General features: G+C 42.1%; 1 protein-coding gene across 2 annotated transcripts in view; it reads right to left on the bottom strand.

The window, feature by feature from the left end:
- PRKG1 (protein kinase cGMP-dependent 1) overlaps positions 1-22,848 on the bottom strand; it is a 1,533,271-nt gene that overhangs the window by 131,017 nt on the left and 1,379,406 nt on the right. For both annotated transcript variants that reach the window (XM_030203098.1, XM_030203097.1), the window contains exon 9: positions 1,708-1,782. In XM_030203098.1, the coding sequence (XP_030058958.1) occupies positions 1,708-1,782 (75 nt within the window). The remainder of the gene's footprint in view (positions 1-1,707; positions 1,783-22,848) is intronic.

The following is a 22,848-nucleotide window of genomic DNA, read 5'->3' as shown; positions in this document are numbered from 1 at the left end:
TTATAATATCTACTTGCCTGCTACATGGTCAGTTGCACGCTGTGAGTACGCTGTACTGATAAGCAATTAGCCAATTGCCATAAAGTGTGCATGTGAACACAAGAGGAAAGGATGATACAATGTAGGAAATTGCCATATATGTATACATATAAAATATAACAGAATATTACAGGAAGACCCATATATGACCATGTTCGTTTAGGAGAAATCACATGATTTAGGAGAAACAAAACTTACAACAGTATATATGTGATGGCTAAGAAAGTTTTTGCTGAGCAGTTTTATTATTCAGTCTGTGCATATGGCTACTGGGTGACAACCTGCTCCAGAGAGAAAAATTATTTTGTATTGGCTTAGTGAGATACCAATAAAGATTTTTACTGGTTGCGCCTATATCTAAGTCTGATTGTCTCTCTTATTCCAGCCTCAAGGGCTGAGGTGTTTTCCCCTCCACAGGGAAAAGGGACTAGACTACACAAGACCTTTTGTAACATAGGTGCCAGTGTGAGGCTGAAGGGCCAATCCACATAGGCAACATTTCATTCAAGATCTGTTTGGGGGAGCAACCGCTCCCCTTGCACCCCTCCCCCCAGCTATGCCTCTGCTGTCAGGTACTTGTGACACTGTTGAAAGCAGGATACTAAGCTATATGGACCATTGGCCTGACACAGTATGGCTATTATTAAGTTCTTATGTTCATCATTGGTATTTGGAAGCTTGCTTCTAGGTCACAAGAGGCTGCCATTCTTGAAGTGCCATCAACAAAGGCAATACGTTAGGCAACTGGGCCTTATCAGGTGTTATTTTGCTGTGTTCCTAAGTTCTTAACAAAACTTACAGAAGACATTAAACTAGACTCAGAATACCTTCCTTTCTACAAGCTGTTCAAGTCCTGGCTACATGTTTAGGCATTTGCTCTACTTTAGTTTTTTTCAGACGGATTCGTACTGTTGAATATTTTGGTTGAATTATCTATTTATGTATCCGTTCTCCTCTTGCTGCTTTATTTTACATTTCCAGCTCCATCAGAACTGCAACTGAATCTGGTATCATTAATTTTCATACACAAATATCTGGGGATTATTTCCATATTTTATAAGCCCACCTCCCCTAATACATTTAGGGCCCTGTTTACTAAGGCGCATTAGCGTTTTTAACATGCCTACAATTAGCGCGTGCACTAACTGTGTAGGTGCCTATAGAGATATAGTAGGCATGTACATGGTTAAGGAGAATATATGATTAATGCACGTTAAAAACGCTAACGCCCCTATAACGCAGCTTAGTAAACAGGGACCTTAGCCTGGTCAATGCATTGAAAACCTTGGTGAGGAGCTACGTACCTGGGCTCCATCCAGATCCTTGACATCATGGGTTTAGAATACAGCTACTACAAGTCTTTCTGGGGATTGTTAAAGTTGCTCTGCAACTTCTCAGCACCAAAGAATAGAAGGTCAGCTATGGGGATAATTCCCGGGATTTTATGTATCACAATGTACAACTTTTGCCACCTAAGCCATTAGTTGTGAAGTGCACATGGCAAAAGCACTCTATTCAGAATTGTCCCCTTAAATATACATAATTATGAAATGTACCTATACAAATAGATATAGCTACTACAAATCCAAGTCTGATATATTTTTTGTACATATTTACTTAGAAACGTATCTTGTCTATGTTCACAAATCAAAAGTAAATAACACTTACTTTGCTTTAGCTTCTGCATCTTCATACGCCTTATTGGAAACATCATCCAAACCTCCAATTAAATGCTTGAATGAGCTGGAACAAGAAAATTAAAATACGAATAAATGTGCAGTGTCAGATTATATTCTTTTTAACGAGGGTAAAACTCTATAATAATACAAGATAACTTTGTTCTTATAATAGAAACAGAGAAAAAAAGGGCAGATAAAGAGTGTAAGGCTCACCTGGTTCACTCAATATCATTCCTGAGTCTACCTCTGTATACTCTGTAGTGTGTTTGCTCCTCTGATAAATGTTATGTTATGTTAATAGGGACTTGTTTCTCACCAACTCTCTTAAACAAGATTCAAGGAGAGTTATGAATTGCTAACAAAATAAAAGACTGATAACAAACTATCAGAAATTAACAAATACAAAATTATCAAACAATGCTATATCCCCCATGACCTAGTAAACAAATATGTTTTCAGGGTTTTGAATGAAGCTTGGAAGGAAGATTATTCCAGTACTGCTTCATATGCATTATTTATATCTTTGAGGTATTTGAATGTTTTTATTACATCCTCCTACCTCTGTCTTAAGTCTTCTCAGGGGTACATATATTAGGCTGCTAATTTTAATATCACAGGTTTTTCTCTGAATTGTTTTGCCCTGTATATATCTTTTCAGAGGTATGGCTTCAAAAACTAGACACAATACTCCAGGAGAGATCTCACCAGCAACCTGCACAGATGTAGTATTACCTCCCCTTTCTCACCGGTTGCACCTCTCCTATCCATCCTACATCATTCTGGATCTGGGCATTACCTTGACATATTGTTTTAATATCTCAGAGTCATAAGAAATGATCATTCCAAGGTCTTTCTCTTAGAGTCTCTTTTGCTAAACCACACTAGCGATTCCTGGCGCAGCAAATGAGAGATTCTACTCTCTCTGATTCCAGGTGCCTCCTCCAAATCAGAAATACCCACCAGGTACCTACCAGGAGTGTCTCTAGTGTCTAGCACAGGGTGAGATGGGGAGCATGAATAATCCCTCATCACCACCCCCACACAACACTTACTCCATCTACCCCCTCCAAATCAGAACTTCTTACCACTCTATTGCCCCACCAAGTACCTACCAGGAGTGTCTCTAGTGTCTAGCACAAGGTGGGGTGAGGGGCATGAACAATCCCGAGTTGATCCTGTCCCCTGAGCTCCTGAGATCAAAATGGCACCTCTTGACCTTGACCTCACTGTACTACTGCTAGGGGTTAAATATCCAAACAAAAAATGCTTGGCAACTTGACCCCTAGTGGTTTTACCACAAGACTACCACTAGGAGTCAAGAGGTGCCATTTTAAACTCAAAAGCTGAAGGGTCAGAAGCAACTGTGATCCATCCTGCCTTCCTGGCTAGATATCAGAGAGAACCCCAATAAGTGCACCAGACAATGGAGGAAGTGAAGGGTTCTGGTTAAAAGGGGGCACCAGAACCGAGTGAGGGATGAAGAAGGGGTGTCTGATGGAAGGCTAAATTGAGGAAATGGGGTAATTCAATTGAGTGGTGTTTCAATGAGGGTTTGTTGGGAGGAATTGAGAGGTGAACAGGAGCATTAATAGACCACCAGCCCCCTAAAGAAGTCTCCCTACAAGCATCAGGCCATGCAATAGTGACGCATTACTTTTGGGGAGGAAAAATATATCAACTCTAAGCTGGCATTCTTTTTCCAGGAATAAAGCAGCAAAGTTAAACACAAGCTGCCTTCTTCAATTTGCATAATAAAGTAATGCTTTCAATGTATTTGAATGCCTTGTATCTCATTATTATTTATTTTATCATGCATATTAATGCATTTAGGAGTCCTTTTACCAAGCTGCAGTAAAGGCTTTTTTTTTCAAAGGAAATGGTTGTGCAGTAAGTTAACCACTTGCTGTGTAGCCATTTCCTGGGGAGCCCTTACTGTCACCTATTTAGGAGGCAGTAAGGGCTCCCACGCTATCCCAGCAGTAACCGGGCAGCGCCAATTACTCTGACAAGAAAAATACAGAAACAAATTTCCATTGTGCCCGGAATGGCATGCGTTGGGGTCAGAATTACTGCTGGGCTACTGTGGTAGCCTAGGCAGTAGTTCCAGATTGGCACTCGGCAAGTCTATTGCCATACGCCAACCGTTTAGTAAAAGGGCCCCTTTGTTCCGTAAATGGGAGGTACCTATCTTGCTGCCATATATATTATATAACCTTTTCAACTAGCTGTGGTCTTTCTCCAACCCATTCTTCAGTGCACATTAAACACTATTTCTAGTGTTTACTGTTTTTCTGTTTTCCAAGTTTCACATATTCTTCGTTTTCTCATTTTAATCTTATAATCCTGCTTCTTGCTCTCCACTAAGAGGGGGTGTTCTCAAAGGTACATTAAAAAATTATAAACACTGCATACTTTTCGCAAAATAGTGTGCATTCTTCATGAAGAATGCATTATCATGACACAGAAAAAATTAATACTTCAGGTTTGTATTCCTATTTTGGGTTGAAACAACATTGGAAATAGCATTTCAAATGAATGCACATCCCTAATAATTGGACTTCATCATTTTAACACACATTTAAATATATTACAATATAGGCCATGTTTACTAAGTCGTGCTGTAGGGACGCTAACTTTGTTAGCGTGCGCTAAACATTACCATGCACTAACACTAGAGACACCCATAGGAATATATGGGTGTCTCCAGCATTAGCGCGTGCTAAAAACACTAGCACATCTTAGTAAATAGGACCCTATCATGTTTCATCTATTTATGGGCAGTAATATATACAGATATGAAAACTGCTTCAATGAATCTGTCAAATCTCTTTTTGAAGAAACATTTCAAAACTTTAAAAATAGATCCATAAATTTAATTTGGATCTTATAAAAGTCTAAAGTAGATTCCATTAGTCTCAGATTAATTTTCAAATTTTCTGAAAATCCAATATGGATTTTTTGAATGTTTTTAACTGTCATCCAGAGTTGCTGTAGGAAATGAAGAAAAATATTCTAGCAGTTCTAGATGAAATAGTATTCCTTTAAGTATGAACCAGGCTGAAAGCCACCTGGTTTAAGCCTGACATTAAACTGCTTTCACATCTTTAGTGACATCCTTTGAAAAAGGAGAGGGCAGAAGTAGACTGTATTACTCCTTAAACAGCTGCACTACTTATTTTATTTATTGCAGATTGAAAGTTGTTTATATATTATTTTTATATCTAAGAGCCTGCTGCCAGAACAGAAGCAGTAAGTATATGTGCCAGAATTCTCTGTTTTCCTTTAAGGAGTATTTGCTGACCTGCTGTTCTCAATTAGCTTTAGAGAAAAACTCTCCTATGTATGTGAAGGTCATGAAGAATTACAGATACATAACTGTAAATAACAAAGCTATAACACTATCAAGGGGGGCTGCTGACATCATCAGCCAAAAGACTGAAGGACAAAGTGTGTGTCAGTGCCAGGAAACCATGAAGATGCATTCCAATTGCCTTGTAAATTATGATTGAGTTCATTTCATTTCATGAACAGACAGCTTTTTGGGACTTTTTTTGCTTTTCATCATTGCTTTTTCCTTTAAAAACAGTTATATTTTACAGAGATGAGAAGCAGATGTGTTTGAAAAAAAAACATCAACACTATTCTTATAATTTGTAAAAAAAAAAAAAATGAAAATAATATTCTATTCTTGAATAATTCTGTAAAATTCTACAGCTGCTCATTCTGATACCAGAAATATTCTGTATTCCATGTGACATAAAGGAACAGGAAAGGGAAAGGGGTTGTGATTTAATATAACACCTTTCTGTGGTTGCAAGCAAAAACTAAGGGCCTCTTTTACAAAGTCACATTACCGATTCCCAGGGAAGCAAATCAGAGGCAGCCCATTCAATGCCTATGGGCTTCCTCTCATTTGCCACACGGGATTCGCTAGTGCGGCTTTATAAAGGAAGCCCTAACAGAACATGACGTGATCCTTTGACTCACTGTCCCTTACACATATACAGGTTTATTCTAACAAATGTAAACATACTATACATTCAAAGAAACATAAATATAGGTACAATTTTTACCTAATGGAAAAGTACACAATTACATTTGTTCCCATATTCCTGAATTTAATTTTCTAATAAGAACTACCCTGGTAGATTTATTTTGAAAACTAACTAACATATGTATGTGTATTTAAGTCTTTTTGCTACTTCTTCAGAGGGGGTGAGCTAGGAAATACCTTACGGCTCAAGATATTTTTGCAAGTGGCACTTTGTACAGAAAACACATGAAAATGCCCATAATATGACAAACTGTGAAGCTCCTTTTATGACATTTTGTATATTTCTGCTACTTTACTGTAGCAAACTTTCACATGTAGCATGTTATAAGCACAAACAAATCTGCAACCAAGTGGAAAACTCGAACGCCCCATGGGAGAAAACAGGTATAAGAGAAAGAGGGATGTTTGACCACGGAACACCAAAAACTGGATAGATTGACCTTAAAAACACTTGTTTATTGATGAAAAAAAAGACTCGACACAAGCGTTGTGTTTCGGCCGTTAGGCCTGCATCAGGAGTCTCGGTCGACGGAGAACAGCTGATACAAACATTTAAATGTACGTGGTATGGTGATCCATATAATGGCTCTGTTGCTCAGTCATCGAATAACAGCTGATGCAAACGTTGAAAGACACGTGGTGTGTTGATCTACAAGATGGGTCTTTAAAAACTTTTTAAGAGACCATCCATCCAAACTGGATCTCTTTTGCTTCACGCTGGCATTCCAATTGTCTACGAGCAAGTTTCTTCGTAAAGGTCTTTTTAAAGACCCATCTTATCCCTGTGTGGGGTGGTTTTGCCTGCCACTGCCGCTCCTTGGCAGTGGCCCAAGGGCTCACGATCCTAGTTCCTGCTTTGAAAGCCTGACAGACTGCTTTTGGAAAAGCCTGACAGAATGCAAAGGCCATGAGCTCGGCAAGATCACCTGACCTGCTGGGCCTCCAGCCTAGAACTTCTGCTCCTGTTTCCCTTGTGAAGTTTGGTTCTGGCCTTATTGTTGTTTTTGACCTTTTCATAACACTGGAGGAATATCGTAGAGAACTGTTGTCTGATCCATGCGTGAGGAAGCTGCATGAAGCTTCAGCGGAGAGGAAGCGTGTCCAGTGGCTGGGGCGCAGGGGGGAACCCAGTTTCTGCCATTTATCCTAGGACCCCCGCTCTGGGAATACAGTCACCTACTTGTCTCCGACCCAGCCCTGCGGGATACTCTGGAAGCTACCATTGAGAGAGAGCATGTTGCAAAGCCCGAGGTCCAGGCGTTCCATCAGTCCATCCTGAGGGACGCTCTCAGCCGAATGGTTCCAGAGTCCAAGCCGAGTTCTAGTTCCGGCCAAGATGCTGAGTCCAGACCGGGTCACAGTTCTAACCTAGATGCTGAGCCTAAGCCAAGTTCCAGCTCCAGTCAAGCTGCTGAGTCCAGGCCGAGTTCCAGGTCCAGCCAAGATGCTGTGAGCCCTCGGCAGTGGCCCAAGGGCTCACAATCCTAATTCCTGTTTTGAAAGCCTGACAGGAGCCCTAAGGGGATCTTTTACTAAGCTACAGCAGCATTTTAAGCTCGGGGTTGAAGTCGACTGGTGGTAAACACCTAGTCATCCATAATTTGCATCTCGACATTTACTGCCAACTAATTTCTACTGTAAGCTAAAAATGCTACCACGGCTTAGTAAAAGACCCCCTAAGTCCACTTATAGGCTCACTTTCGAAAGAGATGGATGTCCATCTTCCGACGTAAATCGGCACTTGGACATCCATCTCTTAGAGACGTCCAAATCGGTATAATCGAAACCTGATTTTGGACGTCGCTAACTGAAGTCCGTCGCAAGGACATCCAAATTTCAAGGGGGTGTATCGGAGGCATGGTGAAGGCGGGACTTGGGTGTTCCTAAGACTTGGATGTCTTTGACCCATAATCGAAAAAAGCAGAGATGTCCATAACTACAACTTGGACGTTTTCACCCGGACGTGTTTTTATCACGAATAAGGCACAAAAAGGTGCCTGAAATGACCAGATGACCACCTTATGGAATTGGGGATGACCTCCCCTTACTCCCTCAGTGGTCACTAACCCCCTCCCACCCTCAAAAAACATCATTAAAAATATTACATGCCAGCCTCTATGCCAGACTCAGATGTCATACTCAGGTCCATGACAGCGCATGCAGGTCCCTGGAGCAGTTTTAGTGGGTGCAGTGCACTTCAGAGAGGCGGACCCAGGCCCTTACCACCCCTACCTGTTACATTTGTGGAGGAAACAGCGAGCCCTCTAAAACCCACCAGAAACCCTCTGTACCCACATATAGGTGACCCCTTCACCCGTCAGGGCTATGGTAGTGCTGTACAGTTGGGGGTAGTGGGTTTTGTGGGGCGCAGCACACAAGGTACGGGAGCTATGTACCTTGGAGCATTTTATGAAGTCCACTGCAGTACCACCTAGGGTGCCCAATTGCTGTCCTGGCATGTCAAGGGGACCAGTGCACTAGAAATGCTGGCTCCTCTCACGTCCAAGCAATTGGATCTAATCTTTAGTGGAATGTGGAAACAACGATCGTAACATGACCAAATTTGAGCAGATATCTGGAGAGAAGTCACTAAGGAAATCTACTGTAGGAGCTTTAATTTTCGAAAGGGCAACTATGACAAAATGAGGAAAATGGTTAAAAAGAAGCTGAAAAGATCAGCTGCAAAAATTAGGACTTTATATCAGACATGGACGTTGTTTAAAAATTAAATCAACAAATTCAAGAAAAATCCACAAATTGAAAAATCACTATATTTGAAGGAAAATGGCCTCAAAGAGTTTCAAGATCAAAAACAATCTTGCGGAGCTTAAACAGACCAAACGGTCTTCTCATCATCATTGGCCAAAAAACCTTGTAATGTCACAGATCTAAATCATCTTCTAGTGTCTATGGTCAAAAAGATATTCTGAGTGATATTATGGACGTAGATCACTGCTAGAACACTATGCAATATCCAATACACACAATTACACTTATCTTTATGAAGTGGTGCTCAGTGGATTGGTGCTCTAGGCTGCGCGGTCCTTCACTTCCAGCCCCGAGCCAACGATGGCCAGCGTTTCACTGCTTCTTCAGGGTCTCAGGCCAAAAATGGGACACACACACAGCTCTCCAATGCAGCCGCATCCACTGAGCACCACTTCATAAAGATAAGTGTAATTGTGTGTATTGGATATTGTATAGTGTTCTAGCTGGAAATAGTTGCCTTCTTGCCCTCTCAACCTGAGCAAACTGTTTGAAAATTACCCTTCATGTGTGTTTATTTAAACTGCAAAGTAATCAAAAATGAACAAAGACAAATGGTCCGATATTAAATGGATTTATGCTGCTAATTTTTGGGGTCCTTTTACTATGCTGCTGTAAAACATGGCTTTAGTGTAGCAGTAAAATAGCCAATATTCCAAATTTTGTAGCCAACTTCTTCTTTAAAGACAGATGAGTATACATTTTTAGTTTGAAGAGCCCTTTTAGTATGAAGATTAAAATAAGAAGATTGAAAAGTTAAAAAATTAACCTGTAATGATTATGATGCTTAATGCTCATTGGTAAAGACAAGGCCATTGAGTGAGTTGCATTGCTGATGTCAATAAAATATTTAATTGACATTTGTGAAAACTGAATTTGCTTGTGGGTGCTTTATTTGGATTAGTTATTTGTCCGGTGTCCACTAATGTATCTATTGCTTTTGAGTGGTTTCATTTGCTGATACTGCCATTAGCGCACAACCATTTAAATATTAACACATGTGCACTTAACAAAACCTGTTTTGTAGGTGGTAAGGGCTCATGTGCTAATCCTGTGCTAATCAATTAGCGCAGGTAATGCAGCTGCACTGAGTAGTGCAGGAAACGTCCACTCTCTGTCCCCAGACATGCCCCTTCCCAGAAAAAGGTTTGAGCCTACACTTTTGGAACTTACCACAGTGGTGTTCCTGGGTCGGCTGGCACCTGGGGTGGATCGCTGCTGCTCACCCCCCAATGTAGCATCATCCCCCGCCCGAGGTGCAGCATCCCCCAACCCTGCGCATCACTTCAAGAACCCCCCCCCCCCCCGGGTGCATTGCTCTTACCTCCTGGGGTGCTTGGAGCAGCCGCAATGCTGTCGGCTCCGCCGGTTTCCTGCTCCTTCTGCCCCAGAACAGGAAGTAACATCAGACGGAGCCAACAGTTAGTTGCTCCCTGCACCTCCCGTGCAGCATGCACGCAGGGCAGACTGCCCACTCACCTCCCCGCTCTTGGTACGCCTCTGACTTACCGTGGGACAACTCAGAGCATCCTGCAGTAAGCCCTTTTAAGCTGTAGTCAGTGGTGTAGGAAGGGGGGGCGGTGGGGCGGTCCGCCCCGGGTGCACGCCGCTGGGGGGTGTCGGTGCCTCGCTGGTTCCTTGCTCTCTCTGCCCCGGAACAGGTTACTTCCTGTTCCGGGGCAGAGAGAGCAAGGAACCAGCGAGGCGCCGACACCCCCCCAGCGGCGTGCACTCGGCGGATTGGCCCTCCCACCCGCCCCTCACCGCCTTCCAGGTATGTTCTTGCGGGTGGGGCGGGGGGCTGTTGCACTACGGAGGGGGGAGGGTGCGTCGCGCTGCACCCGGGGGGGGGGTGCGCAGCGGCGACCCGCCCCGGGTGTCAGCTGCCCTCGCGACGCCACTGGCTGTAGTAAGTATGCACTAGTGCTTACCGCAGCTTAGTAATAGGAGCCCTTGAATGCTAAACAGAAATATTATAACTGAGAATATTTAACAAATCCCAATGAGCTACTCTTCTTCTGCTGTTACTTGTAGAATCTTCTGTATGTTCAATATCTGTGAATTCAAGCAGTGAGATGCCCTTTTCTACCTTGAAACTGCTCTAGTAACCAAGTGTAAAGGCATTATTTTATCTTAATTAGTTCTCAAGAGGGTTGCAATCCTATAAACACACTGTGCACCATCATTCATGATGTTAGCAGTGAAAGTTGCCAGATTAGTGACCATTAAACTTGTTCCCATTACTGCTCAGGCATCTCAGTTATCATAACGCTTGGCTCTTTCTCTCCCAAACACAATTTCTTTGTTAAAGCATGAATGGTTTTGAACTAGCAAATTGCTGACAAGATTTGGCAAAAGAATGATAAGCTGGAAAGTAAACAGCAGCGTTAGTTTATGTTTTTCTCAAAATATTCACTATTATATTTCCAGTTAACTCTATCAACACCTAGTTGACTATATTTCTGGTTATCTTCTGTTCAAAATCTTTTGTTTCATTTATAACAAAAACAATTTTTTACATTTCCCTCATAAACCACCACCATCTGTTTTCCTGTCAGGCATCCTAGGTGGATATTTCCAAACAGTCTCAGGGGTCCTTTTACTAAAGTGTGCCAAAAAATGGCCTGCACTGTTGTAGATGCATGTGTTTGACGCACAAAGGTCCATTTTTCAGTGCAACTGCAAAAAAGGCCTTTTTCTTTTTGGCCGAAAATGGGCATTCGGCAAAGTAAAAAATTGGCCTGCATCCATTTTGAGCCTGAGACCTTAATGTCACCCATTCACTTAGCGGTTAACACCATGCGTTAACCGGCCGGTAATCGTCAGCGTATGTACAATGCTGATTAATGCCCGGTTAGTTCCATGCGCTGGAAAATAAAATATATTTTCCAGCGTGCATTCTAGATGCACGTAAAAAATGAAATTACCACCCGGGCCACGCAGTAGCCAGGCAGTAGTTCCGAAATGGCACTCATTGGGCACATGTAGGCACCAAAGCAGCTTAGTAAAAGGGCCCCTTAGTTTCCTCTTTATAATACAGACAGGGCTGGGAGGTCATGTATCCAACAAACTTAGGGGCATGGTTATCAATAAGACATGTTATTTTACCACTAACTTTGCTATTTTGGCACAGGGTACTGAGGCCTAGTTACTAAAAGCAGGAGTTAACAGTAAAATAATACATCTTAACAGTAGCCCATATTGATAACTTTCCCCCATTAATGTGATACATTACAGCACAGTCCATTCAGCATCACCATCCTTCTCACCTTCTTTTTTCATTCGCCACTCTTTTGAAAATTTACATATTGGTAGTTTTTTGTGTTAGGCGATCCAAAAAAAAGCTTAAGCCAGTGAAATTTTACTCACTTGTATTCCTCAACCTAAATAAAATTCTTCCAGACTCCAAGAAAGTTGTTGGAGCCAGTGCTAGGGAAAACGAAAAACGGTAGAAATTCAAAAAAAGGAAGAGTGAGAGAAAAAAATATGCAAGTTTAATAGAATAAAAGAAACAGATTACTAAGGTGTAGGAAAGAAGTTGCTTGTGAGGCTTGGCTTCTTAAGGAATGTCCTGATTTCACGCTGATCTGGATGCTCAGTATAATTAACCCTCTATTGTCTTGCCATTATGCTGTATCTTTAAAGTCTAACGTGAAATTTTCCAGCTTAATTCTAATTTATCCTCTTCGATAAGATTTATCTAACTTGTTGTTACATTTCAATGGAGTACCTGGACGATGCCCACCTTTCAGATCCACATTAATCTGAACTTCACTCCAGATTTAGTAAAGACTATGCTGATTGCATTAATGAATGAGATATATATGTCAATGGATAATAGGTGTATGGATTTCTTGAGTAGCACAACTATACATTTCATTGCGCACAGTTATTGGGAAGTTGAGGACTGATGTTGCAAGTCACTTTTGGTATTTTCTATCTGACATATCAAAGTGGTAATCAATTCATACACATGGAAATCTTGGCGTATTCAGTAGGGAGTATGCCAGGGTTTCCTGAGTTCCCAATTTTCTGCAATGTCTACCCTTAGTAGCTTACCTGTCAATTGTTACATTCTTTTCCCTTTGAAAGAACTATTGGATAAGACTGAGACAGATTTAAACCAATGCCTTTCTACAATAATGGACTGAAGGAAGCCAATAAATTCAAGTTAAACCCTGAGAAAATCGAGTTAATTGCTGCCAGATGCTTACTCTTCTTTGACACTTTGTGAATTTGTATTTTATCCAGTGGTTGAGGTGAAAAGCTTATGAGTCATTTGGGACTCAACTCATAAATTCAATAGCCAGGTTGCAAACATGAAAAAGAAAACATTTTCAAATGTAATTAGTAAAACATATACACCATTTCTCCAATCTTCCAATTTAAAGACTCTGATGCAAGCTATTGTGCTGCCCTACCTTGACTATTGAACTCAATTTACAGTATATTAGTATACCTGTAAAATCTTAGTTGGTACGAAACACAAGAGCAAGGGTCAGTGGCGTAGCAAGGAGGGCTGCCACCCGAGGCGGTTCGCCGTTGCACCCCCCCCCCCCGGGTGCAGCACGATGACACCCCCCTTCAGCGCATCAACACCCCCCCCGACCCAGTGCCTACCCTCCTCAGCTCCCTCCAACCAGCTGAGCACCCTACCTTTAAAGAAATTTTGGAGGCCGTGGAGAGGCGAGGTGCAGCGCCTCGCGCCTGCAAGTAAAAGAAGCAAGGATCATCATTGGGCTTTCCCTCACACTGTCTGTCCCGCCCTTGCGGAAATAGTAAGTTGCGTCAGCGGAGGGCGGGACAGACAGCGTGAGGGAAGGCCCGATGACGAGCCACGCTTCTTTTACTTGCAGGTGCGAGGCACTGTGCCTCGCCTCTCCAAGGCTTCCGAAATTTCTTTAAAGGTAGGGTGCTCAGCTGATTGGAGGGAGCTGAGGAGGGTAGGCACTGGGTCGGGGGGGGTGTTGATGCGCTGAGGGGGGGGTGTCATCATGCTGCACCCAGGGGGGGGAGCTGGCAGGGAGCACCCCCCCGAGCTGACACCCGGGGCGGACCGCCCCTCCCGCCCCCCCCCCCCTCTTGCTATGCCACTGGCAAGGGTGATTATGGAGGAAAATGCTGAAATAGGGTCACATCATTTTTCATATCGCTACATTGGCTTCGAAGACGATGAAGACGAGTTCTTTCCCGCAGCGGCAAACGGGCGGGTGGGAAAGCAGCAAGCAAGCAGCCACGCTGAACTCCGTCCTTCGCTTGCTGAATCCTGCCCTCTCAGCGTCCCGCCCAACCCAAAGGAAATGACATCAGAGGAAGGCGGGCCGCAGAGAGAGGGCAGGATTCAGGAAGCGAAGGACGGAGTTCAGCATAGCTGCTTGCTTGCTGGTTTCCCACCCGCCCGTTCGCTGCTGCGGGAAAGAACTCGTCTTCGTCGTTTGGGGGGGCATTGCCCCCCTCACGCCTCCCCCCCAGTCTACGCCCATGCAACCCATCCAGAAACCTTAATTCATGTGATCTAGTTCTACCACTTCCCCATCTCTGGAAAAGATTACATTTATATATTAATACTTTCAAATATTTAAATGTCAGTATGATATTACCCTGACCCTTCCTTTCCTCTAGGTACACATCCTCAGGTTATAAAGTCTCTTTTCATATGTCTTGTGGTGCATACCCCATACCATTTTTGTGGCAAGTAATTGTACATAGTGGAGGGGGGGAGAGGAATGGGACAAATTCTATAAATGTACACTTACATTTAAGTACCCAAAAGGCATCTGATAGTAGCCTATTCTATAAAGGAAAGTAGATACCTGCTTTCTTTTATAGAATACGAGCATAAATGGGTAAATACATCCATATATGCTTAGGCATGAGAACTTATGCCAGCAAATAGAGCTCTGTGTGTGTTTCACCTACCGGTGAAACACACACCTTAAGTATCATGTGTATATTGGGGTAATTCTATAAATAAGTGCCAAGATGTAGGCACCATCATAGGGCATGGCTAGTGCTAATTCTATAGTGGCTTCTGGGTATGGCTAAGCAGTTATAGAATTACTAGTGCAAAGCCACCATGATGTACTGAAAGTCTGGTGCCCCAACTTATGCCATGTCAATGACTGGTGTAAGTTGGTGTGCCTCTCTGTGTGCCATGCAACTGTCACAACTGATAGTATTTTATAAGTTATGCACATTTATTTATTAGGATTTATTTACCGCCTTTTTGAAGGAAGTCACTCAAGGCGGTGTACAATAAGAATAAATCAAACATGATCAATAGACAATTACAGCAGTAAAAATATTCAAATAGCAATACCAATTATGGCATGGAGGGGCATAATCGAACGAAAACGTCTATCTCCATGGGCGTTTATCTCCGAGAACGGGTCTGTGAAGGGGTGGACCGAACCGTATTTTCGAAAAAAATAGACGTCCATGTTTTATTCGACAATGTGTGAGCTGGGCGTTTTTGTTTTTCAGCGATAATGGAAAATGAAAGCGCCCAGCTCAAAAATGAATAAATCCAAGGCATTTGTTCGTGGGAGGGGCCAGGATTCATAGTGCACTGGTCCCCCTCACATGCCAGGACACCAACCGGGCACCCTAGGGGGCACTTTTACAAAAAAAAAAAAAAAAAAAAGGTAAAAGAGCTCCCAGGTGCATAGCACCCTTCCCTTGTGTGTTGAGCCCCCCCCAAATCCCCCTCAAAACCCACTGCCCACAAGTCTACACCATTACTATAGCCCTAAGGGGTGAAGGGGGGCACCTACATGTGGGTACAGTGGGTTTGGGGGGGTTGGACGACTAAGCATTAAGCAGCACAATTGTAACAGGTAGGGGGGGGGGATGGGCCTGGTCCATCTGCCTGAAGTCCACTGCACCCACTAACAACTGCTCCAGGGACCTGCATACTGCTGCCAGGGAGGTGGGTATGACATTTGAGGGTGAAAATAAAAAGTTGTGAAACATCACTTTTTGTGGTGGGAGGGGGTTAGTGACCACTGGGGGAGTCAGGGGAGGTCATCCCCGATTCCCTTTGGGGGTAATCTGGTCATTTAGGGCACTTTTTGGGGCCTTATTCGTGAAAAAACAGGGTCCAGGAAAAGTGCCCTAAATTCTAGCTACAAATGCATACTTTTTTTCCATTATCGGCGAAAGGCTCCCATCTCTGTTCGGGTGATAACCATGCCCCAGTCCCGCCTTCACCACGCCTCCGACATGCCCCCGTCAACTTTGTACGCTTCCGCGATGGAGTGCAGTTGAAAACGTCCAAGTTCGGCTTTCGATTATACCGCGTTATTCGTTTTTGTGAGATAAACGTCCATCTCCCAATTTAGGTCGGAACTTGGGCGTTTTTCTCATTCGATTATAAGCAGGATAGTATACTACTTACAATGTCAACACAATATGTAATACAACATTTTAATTGACAGTGTAGAGTATATGCAAAGATGGACCATATGGATAGGTAAGGGAGTAAGAAGAGTTAGAAAGTAAGGTGACTAATTTAAAGAAAGTTGTATGTGAGGTCATAGAGATGGTTAAATATTATCTTAGCTAGGGTGGGAGAGGATAAACATGCCCTACTGCAGTATGTGCAGCTCGTGTCACTCCTTGTATGTGTGAGTGAGACTAACATTATTTGGTTACACACTCTTAGAAAAGACATTTGTGAACTGCAAGAAAACACATACTTGATTCTCATAGAATACAATTTTGAAATCCTGTATTTGGCAGCCCTTACAAATACTACTGTCATCAATAGACTAAAAAAAAAATCTTTGACAGATAGGGATGCCCAGATGAACCGGTAAACAACAGCAGACCACAATTTATAGCAAAAGAGTTGACATTGTTTTCCATGAAAATAATTGAAACCCGTATTCCATCTAGTCTGCATCACCCACAAAGAAGTGGAAAGGCCAAGAGAATAGTCCCAGCCACCAACAAAATATTAAAACAAGAAGACACTTTTCTAGTTTTACTTAGCTACAGAGTAAAGCAAATTTTCAAAGCACTTAGACTTACAAAGTTATGTGGAGGGGCATATGACATCTAAGTTGGACTTTGAATATTTTGTGCTAAATGTCCCAAATCTGAATAGTAAATGTAATCATTTTCAAAAAAAGAAAAATGAATATTTTTTTAAAAAATACCATTTCAAACAAGGTGTGCTTTGTGAACTTATCTTGTTGGAGGCTGCGAACAGAGCTTTTAATATCCAGCCAAAATGGTATAATTCACCTATGATGCAAGCTGCAACATCGTGTCTAACCTGTGTGTTGCCGTACACACAGGCTTCCACTTCGATAGTACAAATTATTAAAAAACATCGGTCTACCTTAACTATACACCCCCAATTCCAACAGTTTTCTCATTTTGCCTTCACTAGAGGGCGCAATTTAGGAGAAGGGCTGAAGCCTCATATCAAAGATTCTAATTTACATGCAGAAGATGAGAGAGCGAGGGCATTATAGGTGCGGGCATTGTGTATATTGTACATATGCTTTGCAGGTTATGACTGTGAGTATTCCACATACACAGGGATGGGTGTTCCAATTAAGGAACTGCACAGATTTATTTATTTATTATTTGTTACATTTGTATCCCACATTTTCCCACCTATTTGCAGGCTCAATGTGGCTTACAATAGTACCGTAGGAGCAATCACCAATTCCAGTATAAACAGTTACACAGTGATATAATGGTAGAATAGAGTTCATGTGGAACAAACAAACGTATTAGGGAATCATATAGAGGAAGAGTTATGTTATGTCCATTACGTTTTTTGGTTTCGTCATCCAATTAAGGAATTGCACAGATTGTAATACAGTGAGATGCGTTTATGGGATCACCTGCCCCTGTGGTTTGTGGTACATCGGCCAGACCACCCGCAAAGTTAAAGTCCGGATGGCGAAACATTTAAGCAATATTTGTTCGCTCCATGTTGAGGCTCCTCTGGTCTCCCATTGGCAACGCTCAAGTCACCATATACAGGATTTACAGTTTGTGGTATTGCAGACAGTGTCTGCACCGAGGGGGGGGGGGGGGGGCAATGTTCCACTGATGCTGATTAGAAAAGAGCACTGCATGATCTTTCAGTGAAACACTGTGGCCCCCTGTGGATTGAATAAAGAAATAGAATGGGTAGGCTTGTGATAGACAAGGGTATTTAAAGGGAGTTTCCCGCCACTCAGCTATGCGCATGTGTGGGAGTTTTTTGTGAATATCCTGCCTCGCAGTGCATTCAGGTTGGACGTCCCAGTCACCTGTGAAGGTCAGTGAACAAGACCTACCCCTCACTTTATACTGCTGACTGATACACCCCTCCTGTCTCTTACCCCGCTAGTTTACTCTGTTAGATGTTTTCCCCCCTGCTTACTCCTTGTATACTTTTCTAAGCTTCCTATTCTGTAATTTTATTTTATTTCATGTTTTGTAAGCCACATTGTGCCTGCATGAGTGGGAAAATGTGGGATATAAGCAAACCATAAATAAATAATAAATAAATAAAACATTTTGGGTATAATTTGTGAGTGAAATGTTTAGGCTGGCTGGTAATCAGCCAGCATGAAAAGGATGTATGTGTTTATGACTAAAAAAGGTCTTACAATAATTGTATTTCAATTACACAGATTTCTGATGACGCTCGGTAGGAGCGAACAGAGACCCCTGATGACACTCTTGTAGAGCGAAACACGGCACTGTGTAGGGTCGTAAAAGATCAATAGAAGCAATATGGGATATTCATAAACAATAAGAACTACACAAGCGAGGTGACAGGTTTACTACCATAAATGCTGTGATCGGTGAACAGCAGAAAAGGACATATATAATTCCATCAAAACCTGAAGGAACTGGTACATACGTATTGAATCATGGAACTATTAAACCCACACTAACTTTAGGAACATTCTGCAGTCTATAAGGACATGGATAAATAACAAGAAGCGGTATTGCTATAAAAAGAGACATGAATAGTAGTGACTCTGCATGAATTTCATGTTTAGTGGGGTTTAGAAATATAAGAGTGTATTGATTGATTCAATATTGTTCACAGCGTTTTGGTATAACCCGGTATGATATTATACTGAAGATGAAACAGTTGGTTATTGATTGAAGAGAAGTGTGAATAATTGGATGAATAGATGGGCAAGAATGTGTGTTAAGTGAGTATGAATAGTGTGATTTATTGAGTTTTTTAGTCATGTGATAGTCAGATCTATATGATATGAAAAGTAGATGAGTACACAAATTTGCATTTATATAGTTGTGTTGGTGAAGTATATTGTGAATTAATTTGCAGCCATATTGGAATTGTTTCAACCCAAAGTTTTGTATATGGTATACTACTTGCAATGTCAACACAATACATAATAGAACATAATAATTGGTAGTGAAGGGTAAGGCAAAGTTGTAACATATAGATGGGTAAGAAAGCAGGAAAAATTAGAAAGTAAGGTGACTGATTTGAAGAAAGTTGCACATGAGGTCAGAGAGATGGTTAAATATTATCTCAGCTAGGGTAGGAGTTGATAAACATGTCCCACTGCAGTGTGTGCAGCCCGAGTCAATCTTTGTGTGTGTGAGTAAGACTAACAAGTTAGTTACTTCTTCCATTAAAAGCTTGTTTGAAGAGCCAAGCTTTCACCTGCTCCTGAAGTATAAATAGTCTTGTGTTAAGCGGAGCCTTTCAGGCAATGCATTCCAGAATGTAGAGGCTACTCTGGAGAAGGCTTGCTTGCGAGTATCACATCGTGTAATGTCTTTTGGAGAGGGTGTAGTTAGTGAAAGTCCTTGGGAGGACCTTAGTGAACTTGGCGGTGTGTGGAGGATCATCCTGTTCTTCGGATACTCAGGGCCAGTATTTTTAGCAGATTGGTCCTCCAGACATCTCAGGAGAGAAATAGGGCACCTTAGGGGGCACTGCTGTGGAGTTCATATAAATGCTCCCGGATACACATCTTACCATTGCTCGTTTATCTTGTCTGGTGAGTCCTCCAATACCCACCCAAAAACCCACTACCCTCTACTGTACACCACTATAATAGCGTTTATAAGTGAAGGGGCACCTATATGTGGGTATAGTGGGGTTTTAGTGAGTTTTGCAGGGCTCACAATTTCCACCACAAGTGTAACATGTAGGGGGACGTGTGGGCCTTGTTTCATCCATCTATAGAGCACTGCACCCACCACTAGACTACTCTAGGGACCTGCATGCTGCTCTAATAGACCTGACTATAACATCTGAGGCTGTGTTAGAGACTGGTGAGTACTATTTTATTCACATTTTTGAGGGGTTGGTGGGGATTACTAATCACTGGACTAAGGGGGGGTCCATCCCTGAATCTCTCCAGTGGTTATTTGGTCATTTAGGGCACATTTTTGTTCATTAGAAAAACAGGTCTAGACCAAAACATTGAGATTTTCGCCCTAGACATTTTGGTTTTGTTTCATTATGGCTGTAAAATGTACAAGTGTTAGGCACACCTTAATCCTGCCTTCAAAAGCCTCTGACAACTCCCTTGTGATTTGGATGCTCTGCAGGCAAATTGCATAGATAAATGTCTGCAAAATAGGATTTAAAAAAACCGATTTGGACATTTTAAGAAGAAATTCATCCAAATGGTGTTTTATGACATTTTTTTAATCGTTTTTCTTTTACGAAAATGTGCCCAATAGTAACCTACAGAGCTCTGTATGTTTAATGGGCCCTTTTACTAAGCTGCGGTAAAAAGTGACCTGTGCTAGTTTTGTCGCATGAAATTGGAACCCAATGGGTCACTTTTTACCGAGGCGGGAAAAAGATGTTTTTTAAAATGGGGCAGTAAATGGCTGTATGCTAATATTTAAATCAGCATGCAGCTATTTACTGCCTGAGCCCTTATTGCCACCTATTTAGAAGGCGATAACGTCTCATTCACTAACCCCGCAGTAATCATGCAGCACACAGCAATGTGGCTGAGCTGCCGATTACCTCTGGAAGTGTCCCCCATGGTAGAAAATAGACATTTTTTTTTTACCATAGAAAACTGTACACACCAACTTCGAAACTATCATTGGGCTGCCATGCTAGCTCAGCGGTAGGGCTGATTCGAAGCACACTACACATGCCAAACGTAGCGCAGGCCACTTTTTACTGCGGCTTAGTAAAAGGGCCCCTAAATGCTTTGAAAATGAGCCCCAGTGTCTCCCGTAGATGCAACTAGATATATATGAGGATGGCTTAGACCTCTGGTTCCTACTGTAGAAGAACATTTGTTTACATGATGGCCTAATTTGACAGACTTTTGTGCTACAGGTGATAGAGGTGTGGAGGAGTAGCCTAGTGGTTAGGGTGGTGGACTTTGGTCCTGAGGAACTGAGTTCAATTCCCCCTTCAGGCACAGGCAACTCCTTGTGACAACTCCTTGTGACTCTGGGCAAGTCACTTAACCCTCCATTGCCCCAGGTACAAATAAGTACCTGTATACAATATGTAAGCCGCATTGAGCCTGCCATGAGTGGGAAAGCGTGGGGTACAAATGTAACCAAAAAAATAAAATAACCTTGAAAGTGTACATTGAAAGTGAAGACATGAGGGGCCATTTTACTAAAGAGTTGCCACACGGCAAATGGTTTGCAGTGTGGGAACCTGGAACTACCGCTGGCCCAACGTTCCCTGCATTAGTTCCACCTCAAGCACACACCATTTCCATTTTTTTTCTGTAATTATTAGCATAGCGCTAACCTGACGGTAATCGGGCAGCACCATGTGCTGCTAAGTTCCCACCGGGTTACCGCAAGAGCCCTTACTGCCACCTCAATAGGTGATGGTAAGTGGTTCCCCCCCTCCTGCATGGCCAAGTGGTAAATGCAATTTTACCACATGGCCATGTCGATTTTCGGCCTTTTTTTATCTACTGCAGTAAAAAGGGCCCTGATGCACAACAAAAAACACCTGCCGTCGCTACACAGAGCCCTTTTTACAGCAGCTTGGTAAAAGGACTCCTACTACTACTACTACTTATCATTTCTATAGTGCTACTAGACTCCTAGCTGAATTACATCCTGGTTCGTAAGTAAGATTAAAACTTTATAGAATTCTATCATTTACATATGTGCTAAAATCTAAATCCTGAATGTATAAGCATTTTCAGGCATTAGTGTTAATATTCTATAAAGAAAAGTAGATGCCTACTTTCTAGGCCTATAGACTGTGCATATAGAGAGTGCTCTGTAATAGAATTAGCCCTCTAGATTTAGGTGGTAGGAAAGTACCTAGATAAAGCCTATTCTATAAAGAAAATTAACGCCTACTTTTCTGTTTAGAATACCAGCAGAAAAGGCCGATAGTTTGCATATTTTATAAAGGCACTCAGGTGCCCTTTTATAAAACAACCCTAAATATGGAGTTCTCTCATATAATCTGACAGTTACATTTCCTCTTTGCTGGGCTTTATTTCAGGAATTAAAGATAATTTGTTTTTCTATGTTGTGTTTCATTCTATTTAACTCCTATGCTAATATGCAGTAGTATGGCTATTTTTGTTTTGACAAACTACTTTGCCTGTGAATTTGATATAGAACAAAGCCTTGATGTCTACCCACCTCTTGATATTTTAAATTAATAATGAATTAAACCACGAAGAACAGGTTTCTTTCGACACACTATTAAATTGCCACTTAATATAATTTAATGTGTTTTAAATGAACCATCCATGGAATAATTATTAAATTCCTTGTACAAATAGAATATTGGCATTTATCCCTACTGTTAAGAAATAGAGGGGATGGAGTTTAAGATGAAATCCTGACTAGACGCGCTTGTGCAGAGCTCCTCCCTTACCTTGATTTCCTGACGATTTCTGGCTTCTTCGTTGTATGGGACACAAACGAATGGTCAAGCAGTATCCTGCACAGACATTGACACTGGTGTAGGCCCAATGGACAACTTTGTGTGCCCAGGAATGCCGTTAGCTTCAGATGGCTTGCTTCTGGTTTTGGGGGTGGAAGGAGGCTCACCAAACCAGTTAAAGCTGGAAGTTTCAATGAGCCTGGAGGCTCGAATATCACCACTGCTGTCGAGTGGGATATCCTCTGAATCATCACTGGCAAGGCAGGAAGCAGAGCAGGCTCAAGCCCTGTCAGTAGAATTTTGCTCGGTGCTGGGACTGGCTGTGGTTTCTCAGCTGCGTTCCTCATTTGGGGTGGAATCCTTGACTCAGGATCAGGTTGGAAAACTTATTTTACCTTCTTTAACTGTGAGTGATAAAAAGACTACCCTGTTGGGACCTTCTTCCTTTAATTTCAAATCAATGTGGGAAG

The sequence above is a fragment of the Microcaecilia unicolor genome, chromosome 5, assembly GCF_901765095.1.
Source record: "Microcaecilia unicolor chromosome 5, aMicUni1.1, whole genome shotgun sequence".
Lineage (NCBI taxonomy): Eukaryota > Metazoa > Chordata > Amphibia > Gymnophiona > Siphonopidae > Microcaecilia > Microcaecilia unicolor.
The sequence above is the reverse complement of the archived record's forward strand: the minus strand, read 5'-3'. Positions and strand labels throughout refer to the sequence as shown.